Source organism: Pleuronectes platessa, chromosome 19 (genome assembly GCF_947347685.1).
Source record: "Pleuronectes platessa chromosome 19, fPlePla1.1, whole genome shotgun sequence".
In the NCBI taxonomy this organism is placed as follows: domain Eukaryota; kingdom Metazoa; phylum Chordata; class Actinopteri; order Pleuronectiformes; family Pleuronectidae; genus Pleuronectes; species Pleuronectes platessa.
Genome location: NC_070644.1, coordinates 10,715,473 through 10,736,524, shown reverse-complemented (window position 1 = coordinate 10,736,524; position 21,052 = coordinate 10,715,473). Strand labels below are relative to the sequence as shown.

General features: G+C 41.7%; 3 protein-coding genes across 6 annotated transcripts in view; 2 read left to right on the top strand and 1 right to left on the bottom strand.

Moving 5' to 3' along the window:
* The window catches only part of znf462 (zinc finger protein 462), a 46,434-nt gene extending 42,008 nt beyond the window's left edge, over nucleotides 1-4,426 (top strand). For all 4 annotated transcript variants that reach the window (XM_053410731.1, XM_053410727.1, XM_053410730.1 and 1 more), the window contains exon 13: nucleotides 227-4,426. In XM_053410731.1, coding sequence (XP_053266706.1) covers nucleotides 227-443 — 217 coding nt within the window. In that variant the 3' untranslated portion in view covers nucleotides 444-4,426. The remainder of the gene's footprint in view (nucleotides 1-226) is intronic.
* A 2,432-nt stretch (nucleotides 4,427-6,858) lies between these two features.
* rad23b (RAD23 homolog B, nucleotide excision repair protein) lies at nucleotides 6,859-13,961 on the top strand. The gene is made up of 10 exons (XM_053411733.1): nucleotides 6,859-7,073; nucleotides 7,879-7,960; nucleotides 9,724-9,803; nucleotides 10,462-10,649; nucleotides 10,755-10,810; nucleotides 12,010-12,137; nucleotides 12,278-12,407; nucleotides 12,545-12,672; nucleotides 12,908-13,099; nucleotides 13,267-13,961. The coding sequence occupies exons 1-10, from the start codon at nucleotides 7,008-7,010 to the stop codon at nucleotides 13,375-13,377; spliced, it is 1,161 nt and encodes a 386-aa protein (XP_053267708.1). The 5' UTR covers nucleotides 6,859-7,007; the 3' UTR covers nucleotides 13,378-13,961.
* Nucleotides 13,962-15,626: 1,665 nt separating this feature from the next.
* Nucleotides 15,627-19,998, bottom strand: klf4 (Kruppel-like factor 4). The gene is made up of 5 exons (XM_053411882.1): nucleotides 19,683-19,998; nucleotides 19,447-19,558; nucleotides 17,928-18,825; nucleotides 17,157-17,327; nucleotides 15,627-16,751 (listed from the first exon to the last, which is right to left on the bottom strand). The coding sequence occupies exons 1-5, from the start codon at nucleotides 19,685-19,687 to the stop codon at nucleotides 16,576-16,578; spliced, it is 1,362 nt and encodes a 453-aa protein (XP_053267857.1). The 5' UTR covers nucleotides 19,688-19,998; the 3' UTR covers nucleotides 15,627-16,575.
* Nucleotides 19,999-21,052: the final 1,054 nt, after the last annotated feature.

The window sequence follows — 21,052 nt, the reverse complement described above, 5'->3', positions numbered from 1 at the left end:
CTGCCATCTATGACTGGTGACATCATATGAAATCTGCGCAACAGAAATCATCTTTGAAAAAAAAAAAAATATATATATATATATATATATATATATACTGCAGCCAGCCTTTAGAGGGCGAACAAGATGATTTGGCTTCACTTTTGTTAACACTTATGTCGTCCTTCCTCTCACATTGATGTTTCTGTGAGCTATGCAAACTTATTTTTCCTCTGTGTATTTTTAGGACGGTTAACAGTCAGATGGACACCAGCGCCACCTCAGCAATAGAGGCCTCCGCTTCATCTTCCACTGGCTCCTCTGTCCTGGTGGACACAGGACTGGACCTTTCCGGCAACAGAACAGAGGAAGGAAACCCTGGTGATCTGTCACTGAGAAGTCAAAGCCTGTTTATGGAAGACAATGAAATGCTTGACACCAAAAAGGATCAACAGTTTGCTTGAACAGATTGTGGCCTCTTGGGATATTGTTCTAGAAAATGATAACGTTGGGTAGGATCAACACTGAGGAAACAAAAAAAAGATTGAAACGGAAAAAAAAGTGACTTCCTATGAGTTGGAACATTATTAGATCTTAGACGTTACATATATACGTATTAGGTTGTGCTGCATTAAAATGACTGAGCTCTTTAAATGAGCGGTCCCCTAGGACAGATCTTAATATATTGGTAACCAATAGTGAACAGAACTCTTTATTGCTGACATTCTGGTCAAATCTACAGTGAACGATCCCACCTAGATACAAATCAAGCTATTTATAAATAACTTTGTCAAAAATGATAAAACTAAATTTAAGCATTTTATTATTGAAAGCACCTTTTACACTCCCCCCTGCCCATCCAAAACGGGGTTACTGTAAATTGACCTAGAAGAAACAAACAAGACGACGAAAGCATTTACAGCCGTGGCCCCACTGTCTTTGTTTCTTGTTGAAAATGTTAAACTTATTTCATCTTAGCCTTGTGTTAATTGTGTAGAAGTATTCCTTGAGGAAGAGTCGCACCTTATCTATTTTAGCAAAATGCTTTATTCATTCGTAAAATGATCGACACTTTCCCCTGATGTTTGTAGCAAATTGCTATATTTTCGGTCCCTTAATATTATACTGCGTATAAGCCTTCAGCCTGTGGCACCTTTAGTATGTTTTTGTCTAGTAATTTCACTTAAAACTCAACATTGGAAATACTGGTAATACTGTAAAATATCATTTTCCTTGTTCGATACCATGTTGTTTGTGAATCCAGGTTACCGGATGTGAGACTTTTCGGATCAAAATAACGACAGAAATATGTTGTATCATGACTGCAGCCGAATGAGGTATTCGTTATGAGGTATCCTGGAGCATAAACGCAGGTTTTAACAGTAGTGGCATCTTGACCAAGAGACAGAGATTAGCCTTGTCTTTTCAGAGCAAAACACTGGATGTCAGGGGATGTGCCAGAATCCAGTTCGTCTAGTTTATCCACACTTCTTTAAAGGTTCAGTGTGTATAATTTAGTGATATCTAGGGGCGAAGTGTCATGTTGCAGCTGGATAACCCTCGCAGCCCCCTCCAAACATGAGGTAGCCTTCATTTGTCCAGTTTGAACTACTGTCAAAAACATGGCGGCCTCCGTAGAGAGGACCCGCCCCCCATGTAAATGTACAAATATTTCAATATAAAGGGCCCATTCTAGGGTAAAAAAAAAACAATTTTATGATCACACAAACATCACTAGGATTATTTTATATTAAATTTCTGCCCAATAGAGTCCTTTCATCTAAATCTTACACACTGAACCTTTAATGACTTTTAATGGTTGAGAGAGATCTGAGATCCATATGGTGTATACCTCTGGGTGTGGGGTCAGACCATGTCTGAGTGCTGAAGCCAGCATGCAAGTGCCTTAAAATGCAGTTCCACTAATGGCCACATGATGATTTTATTTGCTTCAAGAAAACAGTCCCAAATTTTGTCAGATAACGAGGATAATCTCTAACTTTCTCTAAAAATATTTTAAAAAATCTGGATTTAACCCACAACAATTGATGGCCTCAACAGCTGGTTTCACTCGTCCTAATGGGAGTCACTATTAAATTATGACCTGTTCAGATCAGTTAGCTCAGACTTAATTGTATCAACTAAATGTGGTGTAACATCTACTCAAATCAAAGCGTGGAAAATGTGGAGAAAAATATTATACATGATAATATATGTACATCTAGTGGAAAAGAAGCGGCATGGTGGTGCAGTGGTTTACACTGGCGCATCACAGCATGGAGGTTTCGAATCCCAGCTTCCTCTCACTCTTCAGAAAGATTCGGCTTAGGTGATTTGGAGACTCTAAATTGACTGTGGGGGTGAGTGGTTGTTTGTCTCTGGACATTTGCCCTGTGATACACTGGCGACCTGTCCATGGTGTTCCCCTCCTCTCACCCAATGTCAGATGAGATTAGCTCTATTTCTCCGAAAAATGAAATGCCAGTGAAAGTGAATAGAATTGAATTTGTTTTACTCCAAAAATGTATGCGATGTATTGACATTTATTGGAACTCTCTTTTACCAAATGAAAATCCATGTGACAATGAGTTGAGGTGTATAGCCATGTTTGCTTCCACAGTCTGTCCTCAAAAAAGTAATGATGCTGCAGACATGGTCACGTTTTTCATCCACGAGTGATAGGTTACACTGAAAAGACAAGTCTGACTCGGTCAAAAGGCCAATTATATCATTGGTTTCCACATATATTGAGTATATGTGCCACTTGGACACTGTTGATGATTGACTTTTCGAAAGGTGTCAAATCCCTCGAGCGTAAGCCCCTTTTAAATTCTCACCCTGTACTGACACAAGTGTCCCAGCTTGCGTTCTTGTGCACTTCTTTTGAGACAAAAGTCATCATGTTAGTGTTAATATTGACAAAAGGCAGAGATTGTATTTGCTGGAATTTGCTGCTTGAACGCCCATAAGCCTTATAAGAAGTGAAGAGAAATTAAGTCAAATTCATACCCAATTCCAATATGACCAATTAGCAACGTTTAAATGACAGATAGCCTAAAACTTGTAGAGGAGCACGGTTGATCTAGTCGTGTTCTTGGTACCAAAATATTTACCAAGCCTGCTGCGTTTGCTGCTGTGATTGTCTTTCCTGAGCATTAGATGGAAATGGGAAATCTGGGTTTGGGCCATGGAGTTTTAGAATTAGAGTTCTATGCGTGGAACCCAGGTAAACTACATGTTTGCAGCCATGTATAGAAAAACAAAGACTACTCGTTAAGTGTTTGAACTGTGGTGTTTCAGAAAGGATACTTATACTTTTCTTTTCCCTTTAGGTGTTCTTGCTTTAAAAAAAAGAGAAAAAAAGAAATCTTAAAGATGATAGATAACCCTCCGGGCCTTTTTGAGTCCCCAATCCAACATTATTAAGCTGTTGTACAATGTCTGGTTACAATGAAAAATATCTCCTTTTTTGTACTGTAATGGGAATGAGCAGATGGGAAGAGAAGTGTGGTTGTAGGATATTTAAACACATGAAGGAAAATGATGCAGTTCTCTGAAAATGAATAGCCAGGGCTTTTATTTTGAAAAAGAAATGCATGGTGACGTAAGAGACGAGAAAAAATGAGTTCCTCTGGGAGCATTTTCTTCAGCTGCTTGGACTTTTTCTGTGCTCGGGCCAACATCTGAGTCGACGGTGGACCTATAGATCCCTCTGAAATCTAGCGTGCTCATGTCTAATCTCAAATCTGACGCTCCAGTCTCTTTTATCCATGGCCTATGAGGGCATCAGCTCGTTCAAAGGAGGCCTACCCTTAAGTCTACACTGTCAACAAAAAGAGGGAGTGCAGCAGCCACAATCTGCTCCTCAGTCCTGTTTATTACCTTTAAAACCAGTTCAGTTGGTGCTGAATCTCAAAGACCCTTTCTTTCTGTTTTACAGGACCAGCTCGTAGCTCTTTGAAAGTAAAACTGTTTGAAAATGTTGTTTTAGTAATGAGCTTTGTACGGCAGCTTGAAAACCCTGCGTATACCAGATCATAAACTGGTTCGGTCTGGGTAATGAAGCTGTCATCCCAAAATTATTTGTCGTTCTGTGATCATTTTAATAGAACATGGCTATGAATCCCTCACTGTGTGCAGTCCATAGACTGTGATACCCCCAGTTTACCCAAAGTTAAACCCCTGCTGACAACACACTGGATACTTGTATATATGTTTAGTTTCTTTCTGATGCATTTCTCTTTTCAGACTGTTGTCTCCATAGTTTGACACTAGAATCTCTCCTTCTTGCCTTTCTTCCCATATAAATCTGATTACCTGATGGTGGGTTGTGATGTTGCCTAGAATGATTGTTTACAATTTTATTCCATTTATCTCTGGATATTCTGTAAATATTGTAATTCATTGTCTTTTTTTAACTTGATAATAAAGTTATCAGATAATGGTTGATTTGATTTTGATTGTGTGCTACATGATGTCACAATGTAAAATTGTGCATTATAATTTATAAATATACTATATATAGCTTTATACTGTATTTTTGAATTCCCCACTCTTCCCATGTGGGCAGGCTTGTGTTTCTTCTACCAGAAGCTTGGGAGCCTGAGGGTTCTGCACAGTATCTTAGTTGTCCTTCTGGGCACAGATCCCAGATGTTGTTCGTGGAGTCTGCTGCAGCCTCTCTCCCAGTTTGGGGGTTAGAGCTCCGAGTGCTCCGTTAACCAAAGGCACCGATGTTGCCTTCACTTTCCAAACCTTCTCTAGCTCCTCCTTAAGCCCATGGTAGTTTTCATGCTTCTCATGTTGCTTGAAGTTGCTGTTGCTTGGGATCACCACCTCTGACATCTGCCGTGTTGACCACCACTTGTTATCAAATGTTCTCAGTGGATAACATCACTTTCTTTGTAGCATGGGGTGCACATGAGGCTGGAATTGGATTCCTGCATGTCAAGGCCCTTAAACTTCAAGTGTAACGGCAAATAGGAGAGTCACGCTGTCTGACCAGGTCTGCATCTGTTGTTGGGAAAACACGGCAACCCTAATGAGAAGTGGGCTACTGTGGAAAATGCCTTCATAGCTTCTGTCATAAGAAACGTTCACAAGTATGACTAATTTGTGTCATTGAAGTATTTTATTTGAAGTATGCACATGTTAGTATTTAGCTGAAGGCCTCAGCAGCTGCACAATGTGACCGTGTATCGCTCTAGACTGTGCTTGTGATAATTAGTGACTGGTTTAATCATGCATGGTTATCCTTTCTAGCTTTCTTGCAACATGTTTCCAATTCCCTGTGACATATACGAGACCTTTCCACAGAGACCTTGGAGCAACCAATAATAGCCGGCAGCTTGTCCACAGGAAATAGCTCCGGGGCTGAGAAGGCATCTCAGCAGCCTTCTCTCTGTGTCAAACCCTTCTGTCTTTCTCTCTACTCCTCTACACACCCTGCAAGAGTTCTGCTGACCAGAACCACGAACCCTGCAAATGGCAGTGGTGAGGTTGTGTTTTGTGTACATGCATGAAGTGCTGAGCTTCCTACACCCTACATACCACAAGTCATTTAGGTCAGCTATGCTTCCATGTGTCACTGCTCCTTTGTTTTGCTTACTGCATCACTAAAAAAAGATAAAAGCAGCCCTTGGGGTGGTCTCTCTCTCTGGCGTCTTCCTATTGAACGTCTCACACACACACCCTCTGCGCTTCTTCTTCTTCTTCTCCTCCTCCTCTTCCTGCCTATTTTAGAAGGGGCTAAGTCTTTATTATACATGTCTAACATCGTCACTTAAAAATATCTCCAAGTCACCTGAGAGCAGACAGCAATCTCTGTGGCTTGCCACTTCAGTGGGGGCCGATGGCAGACTGACGACCCCTGGAGACGAGAGCAAGAGGCACAGCCACCGGTGGGGAGAGGGGAAAGGAGGACACTGCTGCTGCTGAGAGAAGCCACATAAGGAACGCCTGGTGAGAGTGAGCTCAGGCTGAGGCAGGCGAGGGCACTGCTCACAACTGGATGACACAAACACACGCACACGCACACACATGCACACAAGGAAGGACAGGGTAAGGCAGTTGGAAAGAAAGATGAATCGACTCATAAACAGTTACAGTCTCAGCAGCATCCAGATGTCAGATTTGTCAAATAATTCCCAACAGCCACACTGAAGGTACTGCAGTGCACTGACTTGCATGGTTGAGTTGTTGCTCTGTCATGTCTTCAGCTGAATTGGAGTCTGCTTCCGGGCAGAGTGTGTTAGTAAGAGTAATTGTGACTATGATTATTATTGTTATTATTATTATACATTTGATTTTCATAGTAATTTGACCAATGCTATACAAAGTTTAAAAAGTGAGAAAGCTGATAAAAGTAAATGATGAATATAAATTGCATATAATAATCACCTTAAAAGCAGTAAATTTGACATTAAAACTAGATTGTATTGATCAATGTGATACTTTCCTCCAAAACAATGGAGGAAAGTATATTAGTATTTTATTTTACTGCCATTCTAAAGAATTTGTGTTATGTGGATTTAGAAATTATACAATTATTATCACTACTGTTATTATTATTTACACAAATACCACGCTCAACTTAACTTTGGTGTTTCTATTCTATATCTGCGACTTCTTGCGTCCTCTGAAATCTGGTATTTATTTAGCAGATGAATACAAAATATATGATCAGCATTTACGATATGATGCAGTGCTTAATAATAACAAACAACAGTATATAAAACACACTGAAAAAAAGTTTGGACAATGTTAATGCATCAGTGATTTAAAAACCTATGAAACCATTTATAATAGAAGAAAAACACAACACTCCTTTCCTGCGTGTCACGAGATGCGATACTGAAGTGGAACCGGCGGGGGCGCTGTAGCCTCACCGAGTCACGCGGCAGAAGAAGAAAGACGTGAAGTCATGGCGGCTGACAGTTTCTAATGAGCCAACAAAAACACACAAGACTCCTGCAAGTTAGACCCACAACGTTGAAACCAGCCGCGGGGATACAAACTCGGTGGACAAGATGTTGATAACTTTGAAAACCCTCCAGCAGCTGACGTTTAAAATCGACATCGACGAGGAGGAGACGGTAAAGAGTTGAAACCATGCATCTGTCTGTGGGGAAGGGGGTGGAGTGGGAGCGGGGTATGTCCTGGAAGCGAGTCATTCATGTTTATGGCCCTTTATGGACTCATAGATAAGTCTGCGTTAAAAAAAAACAATCTCTTCGATCTTCCAACTGTTCGGGAACCATGGCTGATGTTTGACGCCGAGCCTGAGAGAGAACCTCGCTATTTATTATGCCTTGAGCAGGAAAATAGTTTGCATCGTCAGCACTTAGCCGTAGCCCACTTCATGCTCCAGATGGGGTTAAGAAAAGATGACAGGTTAAGTTAGCATTAGCTGTAGCCTTTAGTGTTCGTGAAGGGTTACGTTTCCCCATCGTTTTCTGTCAAAAACATAAAAATTAGCGAGTTAGCAGCATTTAATTAACGCCATTTAATGCAATGAGTCAGGTATTATATGCTAGCTAAGAGTGAACCAGCACTAAACTTAATGTTGAGATCATAGAAGACCTTTACTTACTGAGGTCTGATGGTTACTGCAGTTTATTAATACAACTTCTCATTTTCACATTTTTCTTTCTGTTCATTTTCATTGATATCAACATTAAACATGAAAGATGCATATTATTAACTTGGATTCAGGTTTAAAGCTTCAACAGGGTTTCAGTGTGTCAGTATCATATTTTATACTGCAGTTTTATGACGCTGCCAGTAGTTAACCCTCTGCACACTTTGTACTTTTATTTTTTTATTGGTTCTAAAGTTGTGTAACCAGCGCTGCACCAATGTCCTAATGTATAAAACTGATTTTTTTTAATCTTCTAACAGGTGAAGACTTTAAAAGAGAGGATTGAACAGGAGAAGGGAAAGGAAATATTTTCCATTGCCGGACAGAAGCTGATCTATGCTGGTACGTTAGCTCTGTCTGCTGTGGTTATATTCATTATTCATTATTCAGATTATTGTCCTGATAGGGATATGATGCCATGCACAATTTGCTATTTACAAAATCTGCCCTTGGGAAACAGACAGGAAACTGCTTCTGGCTCAGGGTTTATCTTTGCAAATATGTTTTTTCGATGACTGATCAGATGGTGTAAAGGAGACTGCATAGAGTTGGCAGCTATCGATGGCCTCCAAGAATTCTAAATGAAAATATGCCAAGGAACATGAAGAGAAATCTGATAAATATTGGCAGCACATTCTTTGGTCACATGAAGATAAATTTGTTTGGCTGGAGGCGGGATTGTGCTGATACAAGTGCAAGAGATGTAGGGGAGGTGACATTTGTAGATTAAAAACATGAATGCTAGTATGTGTAAACAAATATTGACTTAAAAGATGTGACGAGAGGAGAGGATTTGGTATCAAATGCGTAATTGGCAATATTTTGGACTTGGACCACATTCGGTGAGGTTTAACACTAACAAATTGGATACTACCGAAACCCATCATCAGCAAGCAGTGCTTTCAGATCAGATATCCAATTTTTTTATTGGATACAATTATTTGAGACAAAATGACATGCTGTTTGTTTTCGACAATTTTACTTGGTCTGCTGCTCAAAGTGGCAACATGGATCCTTCACAAATTCTCCTCCTGGATGAGGTTTCAGCTTATTAGCTGGAAATCAGGCAGCCCACAGTTTTTTCCGTGTTAACAAATTGGCATCTTGGTGCAACAGCCAAAATTTTGGGGCTTCTAGTGTAGACAGTAGATATCAGGGCCAAAACAGTTCCGTTGGCTGTACTGTGTTTACAGTCCGACTAGTTTCTTTTATCACATAGTCGAAAGTTTTCTCACACAAAACACAATCACAGATACTTTTTGTAGGTGTAAGGCAACGTTTTGGCTAATCTTTATTAACATCTATCTGTTTATCAATGCAGACATGACAATAAATGCATTTTTGGTCAATGTGTTCCGCTTCTTTTGCTCTGCACATCATGGGCTGTTTACCTGCAAGCAACCAAAGCCTACTTGGTCAAACTAGAAATGGAAACCAGAAGGATTCCAGCCCTTAAATCTTGTCCCTCACCTACACATTCTAATGCAGAATGTGTTCATACATAGATATTACTTATCTGTTAACTTTGAAACCATAAAACTTACCTGCATAACCGTGTCTGTATTTTTACATCAACAACAAAATAATCTTTAGTCAATTTCTCTTGGAAAGCATGACCTTCTGCATTTACTTTTCTTGACAATCGCCATGATGCCTCTCAGTGATGGGGCACACAGTTACATGCGTGTTGCGTCACCCTGACTCTGACCTGAGAGGCATACAGCTAGAGGGGAACCACCCTTAACGGTGTTAATCTACCGTTTTGTGTTATTTTCTTTTATCACATAAAAATATACATTTCTGTCAGGGGAATTGTTTTTTGTATTTGAGATGTTTCTTTTGTATTTATGAATTGTGGTGCAGGACAGATCAAACTGTCTTGTGGGCTGCATATAAACGACCAGTAGGCCAAACGTTCCCCGCCCCTGCAATAGAACAAAAACAACCATATGTGGTGACAAAAGCAGGCGACATATCAGCTCAAAAAATCTTCTATTCAAAGATACAACATGATACCCTCTTTTGTTACGTCCCCACGTGTTGTTTCAGAGTTCATGGCGGGTCAACCCCACAGAGTTGTGACTCCTTTTTCTGTCTCCTCGCAGGTAAAATCCTCAACGATGACACGGCCCTCAAGGAGTATAAGATCGATGAGAAGAACTTTGTGGTCATCATGGTGACAAAGGTTCAGAAATCTAAAAAGTTTTTTTTCCTTAAATGGCAGATCATTGTATTGTAAAGTGATTTTATCATCTCTGTATTAATTAATATATTTTGTATAATCATGCTTAATTTTTGTAGCTCATATTGTCCTTGAATGTAATGGGTAGGGCTACTATAGAACTATGAATAGGGGTTGTAACCTTCTCTTCCCACTATCAGCCGCTGCAGTTTGTCTGTTGAACAAGTGTTTTTGTTCACATGAACAGAAAGACTCAAGAAGCTCTGTCACTGAGTGGGGTCAGTGTAGTCCATGCCCCTGCTCTGGTTTACTCCTTTGTATCACACTGCACATAACTCCACAAAGATCAGAACATCTTTACACATTGCCTTGTTTCTAGCTGCACTCCGAAAGAAAGGAGCAATTTACACTAATCCTTTTTCCTCAAAATGGCTGTATTTAAGCTCCGCTGTTGTTAGTATTTTCTCATTCTGAAGATATAGAAAACGTTCTTGTCCAAATCTTCATTCTGTGTATATTACTTATGTATGATACAGGGCTTAAAGTTCTCCAGAACTCTGCTGGAATTACGGTGCATAGCCCTATATAGACTAAAATCAACATTTGCATGACCCGTAACCCAATGATGACATATTTTCATATTTGAAATGTTCTCTTACAGCCTAAAACAGCAGCGTCCACCCCTCAGCCTTCTTCCTCGCCTTCCACTTCAGCTCCCAGCACCACAACTCCCGCAGCACCTTCCGCCTCATCGTCCGTCTCTGGAAACACGATCGAGCGGCCCTCTGCAGACGAGAAACCAGAGGAGAGGCGGTCCTCCACTGCTGAACCGGCTTCCTCCCCAGTCGGGTAAAGATCGTTCGATGTTTGTCTGAAACCAAACAGCTCTTTTCTATGTTTCAAGAAGTTTTGCACTACAGGTTTCAATCAAATTCTTGTTTTCTTCTCCTGCAGAAGCTCTGAGGCATCAACAAACACAAACCTACTTGACGAGGCCGTTTCAAATCTAGGTAAGGCTGCATTTGTAAACCTAAGACTTTTTATTGGTGCTCGTGCTGACAGATGTGTAGTTATGAGTCTGATATTTAGCTGCCTCAAAATATTTCTTGTTGATCCCCATTGCACACGGATATGGACGTTTCCTAATCAATAAAAGGTCTGATACTGCTGCTCAGCCGAAACATAATCCTACAATTCCTTATGGTCATATGCTCTGAACTTTGAAAATCCTTTAGTTGTCAATTATTTTGGTTGATGTGAATATTCAGTGTGATGTGGGTTGTTTATTTTTGTGGGACACAGAAGAGGGATAAATCTTTGTTTACTCCTGTAATTATCTTCCCATGTTATTTATTCAATTTTTGCTCAACCAGGGTGGCCGCACATTGTTAAGAAATCTTAAAATCTCTTAAATGCAATTTTACAAATAAAAAGCCTTAAAAGGTATAAATTGTCTCGAATATAGACTGGATGGGTTTACATTGTTTAGGCCCATCGCCGCCTCGGGATCCCACGTAATTTGCATTATTCTGGTTAAGTTCATGCCTTTCATGAAAGCTAATGCCTTTCTTACAAGCCTGCTAACTAGTTTATGAGCACGGGAAATGCAAGTTTAACGATAAGTGGCTTGAGAACAACGAGTACTCGTGGTTGAAGCCAGTTTCTGGAAGTTCTTATGAAGCAAACCACACTGTGTCCTTTTTAACTTGGGATTGTATGAATCAACGGTGTGGAATATAACACACATAAATACCCATATATTTACTTTTGCTGTGTTTTCTAAGACAAGTTTGGTTTTAAATTTAGATTTTATTTTAAGTGGTTTTAAAAAGGTCCTAAAGATTTTCAGTTACATCTTGTTTATAGCCATAGACACAGCTCACGTCATTGGGTCAAATGTTAGTCGTGTTCTTTGTGTTATGTTACTTAAAAATGTGGGAGCATCTGATATTTTTACATTTTATTCAATTCCTTGTGGCATTTGTGTTTTGAGATTATTCATATTTTAACATTAAACTTATTTTTTCTCGTGGTTTGACAGCTTCTTGTTCTAAAGTAAAGTAATTTATTATCCACATTTATATTTTGTCAATAATAATTAGGAAGGGACTGCACAAAAAACCTGAGCAAACCCGTATTGTGGTAGCTCTCTGGTGCCACCACTGACATGTGCTTGTTTGTGTGTGTGTGTGTGTGTGTGTTGCTTTAGTAACTGGCCCGTCATATGATGCCATGGTGAACGAGATAATGCTCATGGGCTACGAGAGGGAGAAGGTGGTGGCAGCTTTGAGAGCGAGCTTCAACAACCCAGACAGAGCTGTGGAGTACCTGCTTACCGTAAGAACCTGTGCCTATAACAAGTGTGTCTGTGCAATGTTCAAGCAATGTGCGTTTAAATGCCTCGTGGACTACATGTAATTCTGAATTGTTGGATCCTGGCCTCTTCAGTGTGTGTGAAATGTTTTAATCTCTGACAGGGGATCCCGGGCAGAGATCAGGGCAATGTGACCGGTTCTGATGCGGTGGTGCCTCCAGTGAGCGGAATCTCAGCTGCATCGACAGGTGGAATTATCGTCCCAGCCAACACTGGCTCTTCAGGTGCTGGAGGTAAATGGCCCACACTGTACCGCACACGCCATCAGCTTCAGTGACCAAGTGCTTAGGGTCTGTTCGTACTTTTCTATGTCTGTCTTGTTGCGTCTTGCTGCCTATCTGTTATGTGACTCATACTTTTATCTTCTCAGCCAATCCCCTGAGTTTCCTGAGAAGTCAGCCCCAGTTTCATGTGATGCGACAGCTGATCCAACAGAACGCCGCCCTGCTCCCGGCTCTGCTGCAGGAGATCGGCAGAGAAAACCCTGAGCTGTTGCAGGTGAAGTCCTCACAGATGACTGATCTCGTCCTAAATTGTTATTGGATTATTATTAGAGATTGTTGAAGAAATGCAAAGGCCTTATGATTTTGGGGAGTCCTGTCTGTCCTATCCTTGTGAAAATTATATCCAGAATGTCTTGAGGGAAAGACGAGAACAACCTCATAAGATCCAGGCAACGTGAATAGTTTCCATGCCTTCATAGTCATGATTCAACTGCTCATTTGCACTGTAGGAGATCAGCAGCCACCAAGAGCAATTCATCCAGATGCTGAATGAGCCCAGTACAGATGCTGTGCCCGTCGTTGGAGAAGGTGGATCTGGAGGTGGATCTGGAGGAACCGGAGGAATGGGGGTTAGTTCACCTGGCGGAAGTCACACCAGCTACATTCAGGTCACGCCGCAGGAGAAGGAGGCCATCGAGAGGGTGAGCAGGAACATAATATGACCTCTATCTGTCCAAGAAGTGTAAAAGTGATGCTGTTCGAATCCTCTTTCCTTTTTCTCTTTTGCTCTATTCCAACTTAGTATGAACTGTTATTTGCCTATTTAAATATTTTTGGTCTAACTCGCAACATATCTCTTTACTTCCAGCTAAAAGCCTTAGGATTTCAAGAAGGACTTGTTATACAGGCGTACTTTGCTTGTGAGAAGAACGAGGACTTGGCTGCCAACTTCCTTTTACAACAGACCTTTGACGATTGAAAGAGCCATCCTCATCTTCGATTTAATTTCCTTATTTCTTCCTCTACTTGTTGTGTACAACAAAGCCTTTTGCATTTCCAAAAGTTTTATTCACCACTTCCATACTTTCTATTAATAACACTGGATGATTATCACCTTATGACGGGCTGTTGTTTGTGATCAGTTTGAAGTGGACGAACAATTAAGGGACAGTGACTGTGCATCAGAAATCACCTGCATGCTATTGATTTCTTTAACACTAGTTAAGTCAATATTGTTTGCAATGCCAGTATGTTTCATAAGTGAGGCGGGGTACAACTGAAAGGTATCCATGCACTATTGTTCGTTTTTTTTTTTAATTGAGTAATGGAGATGTAAAAAAATTAAAGCTGTGGATATCAAACAACATTTCCGTCACTGGTTCTTTTTTTTCTGTTCAGCACCCTGAAACTGCACGTTAATCAACAGGAGCTGTGTCCTGACATCTGGAATGCAGCACATATATGAAGGCATTTAAACATGTGTATAGTTTACATGTGATGGGGTTCAGTTGCAGCGACCGTCATTTTTACAGAAAAGAAATAAAGTTTACAAGATAAATGAAAGCTGTGCCTGTTTTGCTATGTTTGAGTCAGACGGCAGAAAACTGAATGTGGTCTCAAAAGACAACTTAACCCTAAACATCTTTTAGTGTTAGTGAATGGCTTTTACAATCACTAACTGGTCCCATTCTAGTAATTACCTACAATAGACTGTAAACTGTTTGTGCTTGGTTCACCATGCACCAAAGAAACTCGACTAATTTAGTGATTGTTTTTTTCTCTAAGAAAATGTGTGTTTAGGAAATGTTTTTATTTCTTTGGTGTCATCCAACCCACACACTCATATTTTGGTTATCTTACCCCACAGTTTTCAGTAAGTTGGATTATTTTTCACAAACCTTAAGGGCAGTTCCACAAGGATTTAAGAAATTAACCACAAACCTTGAGTGTGTTTAATACTGATTTGACCTCTAGGGGGCAACATAGACCATGGCATTTTCCTTAAGTCAATAATACCAAGCTCTGTATGCCATCCTGAAGATGTGTTAACTTGAATAACACAAATTGGGTCAAATTCTCAAACTTTAACAGCGTTTGAATAAATTTGTGAAAGGTTTAAATATATACACATATAATTATCACTGCAATCACAAATTCTTCTGTCATTTGACTCTTCTACTATTAATAGGATGTAAATTATTCTCTTTCTGCTGGTTTTTATTCTTGATGAATTTAGTTGCTTGTTTTCAAAGTATATCACCTCGCAAAACATGCAATTACTTTAATTTGAATAAATGAAGTTATAGATGTCACCAAACTTTATAGTCAAAATATATATAAATGAATTCAGAACTAACCCTTTATCCTATCATACACTCAATAAAATTAGGAGGGTATAAGGAAAAAGCAAGAAGGACGGTAACTTAAAAAGAAAAGATTAACTTTTTTGTACAAGTTAACGATGTTTGTAGTATATATATCTTAAAAGATAATTTAAAGATGTGCAAATATTGAAATGTGAATGACACTATAACTAATATTACTCTGGCTTTCTTTTGGTTCCAAGTTGATCTTTCAGTTGTTAAGTGCACATTAAACACACAGCAGAACGTCATGTACATCATTTCTATATTATAATATAACCACACAACTTTGCTGTAACTCAATACATGTAGATAAATACAGTACGCACATACCCTGCAAAGACTGATGCATTGTGATAATAATCATTCAGCAGAATCATATCAAGCCACTATCTCACTGTAGCATCTTCACAGGTTTCATTCATATTGTGCTCCCTGAGCTTAGTGCCAGTCAGATCTGGTGTCACCGTTGAATGTCAGCCGGGAACTCAGTTGTCCTCCCCATTCTTCCCGGTGACAGGTGGAAAGAGAAACCCATGGAAACAGGACATTGAAGGAGTGTATTTTCTGAAAATCTTTTTTTAACGGCAACATTGTGTTAGTTTGCCCCGCGGCAATCTCGTGATTATCAGGGGGATATTCTGTGTGAGCTGGCTGTGAGCTATCGGTGCCATTTAAACATGCTTCTCCATTACACAGGCAGGGAAATATACGATTACTAAAACTAAAACTAACTTATCATGCCTGGCATTTCTATGCAGCTAATGTTGTTTATTTCAAGGCGTAAATATGTATGTTTGTTTGCTTTCCTTGCAATGAAATGAATAATAATGGCATGGACTCATATAAGGGTATAAAGACCATCTTTGTTTTCTTATTTCAAATACATTTTTATTTTACTATACTGTAAAATACAAAAACAATAACAAAGCAATTTTATTTACAAATGTACAAAATTCAAGATTATATTACATATTTAGGCTATAAACAAAAAAATCTTTGTTCAGAGTTACTCATTCCATACAAAAATATGAATGTCTCATATAAATTATTGCACTTTGCAATTGCAGTGCATTGAAGATTGCCATCACCGTTTCAAAAGTGAAGTGTTCACCTGATTTATGTCAGATTGTGGAAGAGGTTTCCGAGAAACGCACAAACAACAATATGGCACTTTTTCATAGTTTTCACCTATTTGTATATTTTTCCTTTTATCTTTGGTACCTTTTTTCTTTAAAGAAAACCTTCTCCAGAGTCGCTGAGCACCATTCTGTATAAATTAACATTGTACCTGAAATTAATGGCATTGCAGGTGAAATGTGTATATAAATATAGATGTATTTATTAATACAGTATTTAGAACAGTGTGTAGCTGATCCTATAAATGGCATGTTGCTGGTAGAAGGCCTCTGATGACGTGTGTCAGCTGCTTCTGGCTTCCCTGACTAAAGAATACATTTCCAGTTAAAAGTCGTTGGCACCTGGTCCTTCCAAGTTTTGTCGGTTAAATAAGACGAATTCCAGTTTGGTCCCTTTCGTAGGCTTTAACAACCCTGGCTGAGAGGTCTCGTCGAGTCACCGGCACAACGTGAGAAGACGGGATCAGTCTTGTGAGAAATTCTAGGCTGTTATAGGCGAGTTATGGTCTTTGCCGTGAACACCACAGCTTGTCCTGCTGCTTGACAATAGCTTGAGGGAAATTTAAGGTTTAAAAAAAAAGTGTAGGTCACGAGTCTGTTGGGTTTGTGCCAATGTTTTTTGTTTTTCAGGAGCCTTCACCCATCGCCAATCCAGTCTGCTCCGCCAACCGGATCTCATAGGTGTCTCTTCATATGCAGAGCCAGGTGGTCTGACCTCGAGAAGGCCCGGTCGCACTTCGCACACTGAAACGGCCGGTGGCCCGTGTGCTTCCTGTAATGGCGCGTCAGCTCGTCCGAACGTGCAAACTTCCAGCCGCAGCCCTCCCAGTCACAGTGGTAAGGCTTCTCCCCTTTGATGGAAACACAATACACACATGGAGCGGTTAACGCCGGCCCTGAGGGTTAAACTGGCCCAACCCTCCCCACCTCCAGGAGGAAAAAGAGGTCCATCCTGTCCTGCAGCTCGTGCACAAAGGTCAAACCGCTCTGGCCTGGAGTTTGCATTCGAGCAGGGATCAGTATCAACCTGTTTCACTCCACCTGCTCAACAACTCCCCCCCACACACACCAATCTATCCCCCGTGCAACAGACAAGGTTGTTTGACTATGTAGCTCTGGACAATTAAAGCGGCACGAATGAATTAAAACTGTGCTAGAGAGCTCTCCTACATTAAAGCCCCATCAGCTGTGAGAATATAAGCTTCATGTGAAAACAAGAAACATAGATGACAGAACGTGAACATGCAGTTACATACCTGTGTGTGTGCGGTGGTGTGCTTTGAGGTGGGAGCTCTTTGTGTATGTTTTCCCACAGCCAACGTAGTCACACGTGTGCGTGGCGACTCTCTTCCTCGGCCAGGAGCGTCTGCCGCGTTTTGGCTTTGGTTCCTCCGGCAAGCAGTCCCCGCTGGAGATCATGAGGGGGTCTGTGGGGGTCAAACGGTCACGGACAAGGTCAATATTCTACCTGATCATACAGAGAAATTATAGAAGTTATAACACGGTGGAATTAGGTCACGGATTTCGGATTTCGGGCTTTCATGAAAGGACATTACATTTATGAGAGACTTCACTGAATGCACCTTAAAGATGCTTTAGAAAACAGCAGCTTTCTTCTCAAACAACCAAATTAGCTTGTAACATCATAGCACTATTGTGTAAAAAGGCATAGCAGTGGCATAACCAACAAGAAAAACACTTAAGTGATATTTTGTGTCTTTAAGCAATGAAGGCAACACTGATCTAATGAAAATTAAATACAAATTATCTTTATGTGGCCTTGTCTTTATGGTGACAAGATGCTGTTCTCTCCAATGCCATTGGATGCAGTTGTATTGGTTAAAATTAAAGACCTTCAGGTTGTATAAGATGTCCCTGTTGATCTGCTTTATATGTATCTGTTCATTTTCTTTCACTTTTCTTCTAACGAAATCCTAACATTTTCATCACATTTAAATGACTGAATTCTGTAGCCTCAATAGATTAAAAGAATGTACAGAAAGTAAAAAAGGGAAACGTGGCCTCACCTTGGTACTGCATGGAGGATTGCTGAGGGTAAGAGGTGTAGCCCTGTGGGGAGCTATGGTGGTATCCCTGGGGAGCAAGAGGGATCTGAGAGTGGGGGTGCCCCAACACCTGGTGCTCCCGGCTCAGAGGATGGTCTGGAGAGACGGATGAGGATGACGATAACCTGCCGCCAGTCATGGGCCGCCCTCCGCCAGGGAACCTGTGTAGGTCCAAGTGGCTGGGGCGCTGCTGCTGCTGGCCCCCTCTGCCGTGAGAGTTTACCCCACCCAGGTGGAGGTCAATTGGCTGTGAGATGGTGCAGTTGCCGGGGTTCTCCTGCTTTATCCTGTGGCATATAAAGGACGGCGAGACACGCGAAGGAGTTGGGTCTGACACGGCGCTGACGCAGGCCTTGCTCACGGTCAGGCCTTGGGTGTACTCTCCCATGTCTAATGTTGTCTTGACCACGAACTTGCCATGGAGGCTAGTGGGGTGCAGGTACGCCTGGTCCAACTCCGGCCTCATCAGCTCCGCCACGAAGCCTCCAGAGGGCGAAACATCACTGATGTCTGGGATGGTGTAGAGCAGCTCACTGGAATTGCCCTGAGGGGAGGGGAGAGGGTAAGAAGAGGAGAAGGAGCCCGGGGAGGGAGACGAGGCCTGGCCAGAGGAGCACGCCATGGTCTCCTCCTGCTGTTGCTGCTGCTGCTGCTGTTGCTGCTGTTGCTGTTGCTGCTGCTGCTGAAGAATGGAGTTGGACAGTATAAAATCATAGTCCAAGTCCAGGTCTAGCTCTATGTCTTTCTTGGACATGCTGGGGCTTGTTGTGCTGGTGGCAGTGGGATGGTCTGGGTCGGTGCAGTTGCTTCCGGTTGGCACGCTGGGTCTCTTAAGATGGGACAACTCCTCCTTCCATCTCTAGAGGAAAGTTACAGAGGCGTTAATGACTGAACTACTGTTATTGTTTTAGAAGCCACAGACAGTAGTCAAGGAAATAACATTGGCGTTGGTCATTCCTACTTATAAATCACCGTTTCCTCTAAACAGTTAAAAATATCAGATAAAAAAAGAGAGATTACTGCTTCAAGGAGGAAGGAACCTGGATCTATACTCTATAGGAGGATTATATTGCCAGCTCAGCTACAGAGGTAGGTCTCTTTGGCACTCCTTAGAATACAGATTTGTCGTATTCAAACAAACCTGCATTGTAAAGCACTAGGAGTGGCATCTAGCAGGTAAATAACACTTGTCCTGAAAGCGAACCGTGTAGAAAATTCTTCAGGAGTGTCCTGCGACAGCCTTTTACAACAGTCAACCACGTATTGTGACTGGGCGACAGGATGTTTTCTCTGCAGACGTTAACCCTAATGGATAAGGTTGTGTAAACCGGTGCACGCCCCAGCAGAGCGTGCATGTGTCAAGCCCTGACCGTGCACATAACAACACAGGAAAAACAGCTCCACTACAGGCTCCACAAACCGGCTGAGGAGGATGATGCGCCACCGCTTTTACGCACGAAAATAAAGGGGCTATACTCACTGAATTGGCACTTCCTATGGATGTGCTCTTGACGGAGGGGCCGCTGGCGAACGTGGATATGGAGGGTAGAAGCGTTCCGCCTAAAGCCATCTCGACGTCATTGGGAGGTTGCCTGAAATTGAAAATAGAGAAATATGGTAAATCCTCGTGGAGCGGAGCGATCCTGGCGCAGCAGAGCGCGCGCTCCTTGAGTGCAAACATGGTGTGCGGACAAAAGTTTCTCCAGGTCCCCGCACCTCATCAGTGAGAATCTGGATGTGGAGTCCCGTCCTCGGTGTCACCTTGCGGGCTGCGTGGTTAAATATCCCCCGGGCGTAAAAGTTGCTGCTCCGTGCGCCCCCGCGTCTCAAACCAGGATCCAGGACATGTTGCACTTGATGGGCGCGCCGGACAGCCGCCGCCAGACACACGGACTTTTGAACGCTGAAGTATCTCTCTTTGAATTATAATATTTGAATGGGAAGACAGAGAGGCGACGGACCGGGAGAGGGGGAATCCCTCGCGCCTGTTGCCATGCAGGGAAGCGGCAGCCTGAACTGAGACATCCGCGTGAGAGAGGTATCCTTAAATCACTGGAGATGGACCAGTCTGCGCACTGGACACGCCCACGTCGCCCCGGCAACCAGCGAGAAAAAACATCACGTGGGGGGGGGGGGGGGGGGGGGGGGGGGGGGAGGCTGTGCGGGGGGAGAGAGAGCGAGAGAAAAAAAGAGGGAGAGAAAAAAGAGAGGGAGAGTGTGTGTGTGTGAGAGAGAGAGAGAGAGGTTTGTTTGTATTCATAGCAACGGCACCTTTCCTCACTGTTATTCCTGTGGAGATGTGGGTGAAGGAGCGCATCTCCTCTCAGCGCCTGACGTGGGAATAACTCTCGACTTTTATTTCATTGTGTCTGGAGGGGTCACCTGCAGGCACCTGGGTGTGGATAAAAACCATTTATTAGTCTATGTGTTATCTGCAGAAGTGGAAGAAGTGAATATCAGGACAAAATACTTTAGTACAAGTGCCTACAAGAGTAAAAGCATGGCCGGATTAACCCGTTTAGGGGGCCCAGGACCAGTCGTATATTGTTGGGCAACGATGTCCCCCAAGCTCAGCACGGCTCAAGAGAGCAACCAGTTATCTGATATACAGATATATACAGGTATTACCAGTTTATCAACCAATAGTCTATTGACATTTTCAAACAGAAATGACTAAATGTCGATGATTACATTTATATTAATTATAAATATTTAACTCAAAATTTTGCTTATGTACAGAGCCTGAGGAAATGTGCTTCATATTTTTTCAGCATAGATTAGCTACCACTGAAATGGGACACCGAGAGGGTGATTAATTATTTATCCAATAATAACACGTATTCACTTCTTATTGCTCAACCTGTTTCACAACACACACTGTAAGTGGATTTGGTTTCAGATGAAATGCAAGATTTTTTTTTTTACCACATAGGTTGTCTATGTGTAATTATGCAAAGCGCTATGGGCACTCCCATGTCGGGTTTAAAATTACATCTCTGCGTTGCAATAAGAGCAGGCAACCCACAACACACGCATGCACCCACAAGGCAATGTTTCATTTCACTTTAGCTGAAGTAGCCTGACAT